General features: G+C 53.3%; 1 protein-coding gene across 1 annotated transcript in view, besides 1 other annotated feature; it reads left to right on the top strand.

The window, feature by feature from the left end:
* Positions 1–489: 489 nt before the first annotated feature.
* Positions 490–506: a microsatellite.
* A 44-nt stretch (positions 507–550) lies between these two features.
* The window catches only part of TraAM80_09961 (trans-sialidase), a gene marked incomplete at both ends in the record, with an annotated part of 2,709 nt that continues 341 nt past the window's right edge, over positions 551–2,918 (top strand). The window contains one exon of the mRNA XM_029386614.1: positions 551–2,918. This exon is cut by the window's right edge and continues 341 nt beyond it. Coding sequence (XP_029233534.1) covers positions 551–2,918 — 2,368 coding nt within the window.

The following is a 2,918-nucleotide window of genomic DNA, read 5'->3' as shown; positions in this document are numbered from 1 at the left end:
CCCGTTTATGAAGCGCTCCGACGGCACTGTGCGCCACGACCGATGAAACAAACAAAAAATATTTGAGAGGTGCAACAGCACGGTGAAAGCCTCAATGAAGTGTCAGTGATGCTTGGGCCTGCGTCTGTCCCGTGGGTAATAAAGTTGATGCACATCACTTGCTGCAGGCAATGTACAAAGTTTTCTAAGACCACTTGATCTATGCATCGTTTTTTACTTTAATTTTTCATTCTCCGCTGTGTGGGTTCGTGGGAGAGTTTTTTTTTTTTTGCTTCTTTGTGGATGTGGATGGGTTTATTCCGTGCGTGGCTGGGGGTGAGCCGTGACTCTTGCCGCTGGACGACTACGCGTTCTCAATGCTTTTTGTATCTTCTTTTTTTCGTTGGTTTCACCTCTTTTTTCTTTTTTTCCTCAACGCGCTCGGAAGGAAAGAGACCAAACGCTACTCGCTGCTGTGCACATTGAAGGGCTCTGCAGTCACCACCAGCAACACACACACACACACAACTGTCGCGGCCTGAGTGGGTCCACTGCGCGGAGCGAAGAGAGAATGAGTGAGCAGCGACACATGCCCAAGATGTCCTGGTATTTGCTTTCTTATTCGGTGCTTCTGCTGCTGTTTGTGCTATTGACATGCTGTGGCAGTCAAGCTGCGGGGAGTGCCCCAGGGACGGCTATTAATTTATTTACAGGGACGACACCGATAACTGGTGCCAAGTGGGAGGAAATGCAATGCGCCGAAGGGTCAGTTCGCTCGCTTCGTGTCCCCAGCCTTGTGGAGGTGGACGGTGCTGTGTTTGCCGTTGCTGAGGCCCAGTGCAAGAATGGAGTTGACAGCTTCACTGGCATCGTGTCGCGGCACCTGAAGGGAATTGGATCAAAACCGACTGAGATTCCAATGGGTACAGGCACAGGTTCCTTTCACACGCAGCTGCTGAAGGAAGGTGACAAGGGAATGAAGGACACAATGCGGCCAACGACAATTGTGAGTGGCAACAATGTATATGTACTGCTGAGAAGCTGCAGCCGTGCAACACCGGAGACCAAAGAGGCTGATCGAAGTGGATGCAAGCTTTTGCTGGTGAAGGGGAGTGTCACTGAGGCTGAAGAGAAGAAAGTCCGGTGGGGTGAGACCCATGCAATGTATCCTGACACTAGAGTTCGTGGATCCTTGACTCATTTATCTGCTGTCGGAGGGTCGGGTGCTGTGATGGGTGACGGCACAGTTGTGTTTCCCTTGCAGGCCACAAAGAGTGGAAAGAACGTTTTGCTGGTCGTGCGCTTCACCCCGATATGGAATAGATGGACACCTGTAGTCGATACGGAGGGTGAGGGTTGCCACAATCCATCGATTGTGGAGTGGGGCGAAGTCTATGACCGACGCATCTTTATGATGGCTCCCTGCACGGATGGCTCCTATTATGTGTACAAGTCTTTGGTATCTTTTGATTATTGGTCTGACGGTACGCCAATTTCCCGCGTGTGGGGAAACTCACGTGATAGAAAAAGGGAGGGCGTGCGAAGTGGATTCATCACTGCAACCATTGATGGAAAGAAGGTGATGCTGCTCACCACGCCGGTGTATACTGAGGAGAAGGGAGAGGGTCGGCTGCATCTTTGGGTGACAGACAATGCCCGTGTGCACGACGTTGGGCCGGTATCTCGCGAAGGTGATGACGCCGCCGCCAGCTCCCTGCTGTACAGAGCCGACAAGAAGGAGTTGATTTTACTGTACGAGAAGAAGAGCGGAGATTCATACAGTCTTGTCGCCGTGAACCTGACTGAGCAGCTGGAGCGGATAAAGAGCATGGTGAAGGCTTGGAAAGATATGGACACCGCACTCAAAAACTGCGTTTCCACTGGCACTGTTGACCCGCGGATAAAGAATGTGTGTAAAAGTGTTGTTCCCACCAAAAGGCTGGCTGGCTTTTGGTCCAACAGTTTGGAGGGGAATTTATGGAAGGACGAATACCTCGGAGTGAACGCAACGGTGCATGGTGGGAATGTGGCAGGCACGGAGGGGGTTGTGAGGTTCCGAGGCGCAGCAGCGGGGGCGGAGTGGCCGGTGGGCAACAAGGGGCAATTCCAGCCGTACTACTTTGTGAACAATGACTTCACTCTTGTGGCGACGGTGATGATTAACGCGGTGTCGGAGGCAGACACCCCTTTGATGGGTGTGAGGATGAACGACGATGCCAGCACTGTGTTTGTTGGTCTGTTCTACACGGAGGACAATAAGTGGGGAGTGACTGTCAATGGAAAGTCTCGGGAGTTGCCAGATAAAGATGGTATGTGGTGGCCTGGCACAACGTATCAGGTGATACTGAAAAAGCAGTCACGTAATTTCTGGGTGTACATTGACGGGAATAAGATTGTTGAAGAGGATGATGTGCGCCCTGCGTCCACCTCACGCGGTGTCTCGGGCTTCTACGTTGGCGGCGACGGTGCGAAGGGGGCAGGCGAGGTTGACGTGACTGTGGGCAATGTCCTGCTGTACAACGAGGCACTTCATGCTGATAGGCTCACGAGCCTCAGTGCCAGCAAAGTCCCACTTCCAACACCGGCTGCTGAGGGACCACTCACAACGCTGGGGAATGATGGGGAGATTGCCTCCAAGCTGAAACCTGGAGAAAAGAGGGTTGGTGACGGTTTGAATCCTAAGGGACCTCTACCAGAGGAGGCCCATAAAGGCAGTCACAGTGCTGCTGAGGAGTCGGGGTCTTCGCCGGCTTCGTCATCGCCAGCTTCGTCATCGCCAGCTTCGTCATCGCCAGCTTCGTCATCGCCAGCTTCGTCATCGCCAGCTTCGGCATCGCCAGCTTCGGCATCGCCAGCTTCGGCATCGCCAGCTTCGGCATCGCCAGCTTCGGCATCGCCAGCTTCTCATCGCCAGCTTCCTCATCGCCAGCTTCCTCATC

Source organism: Trypanosoma rangeli, assembly GCF_003719475.1.
Source record: "Trypanosoma rangeli strain AM80 chromosome Unknown Tra_15.4_contig_00738, whole genome shotgun sequence".
Classification (NCBI taxonomy): Eukaryota; Euglenozoa; class Kinetoplastea; order Trypanosomatida; family Trypanosomatidae; genus Trypanosoma; species Trypanosoma rangeli.
Note: the sequence above shows the minus strand (reverse complement) of the source record. Positions and strands in the feature narration are given on the sequence as shown.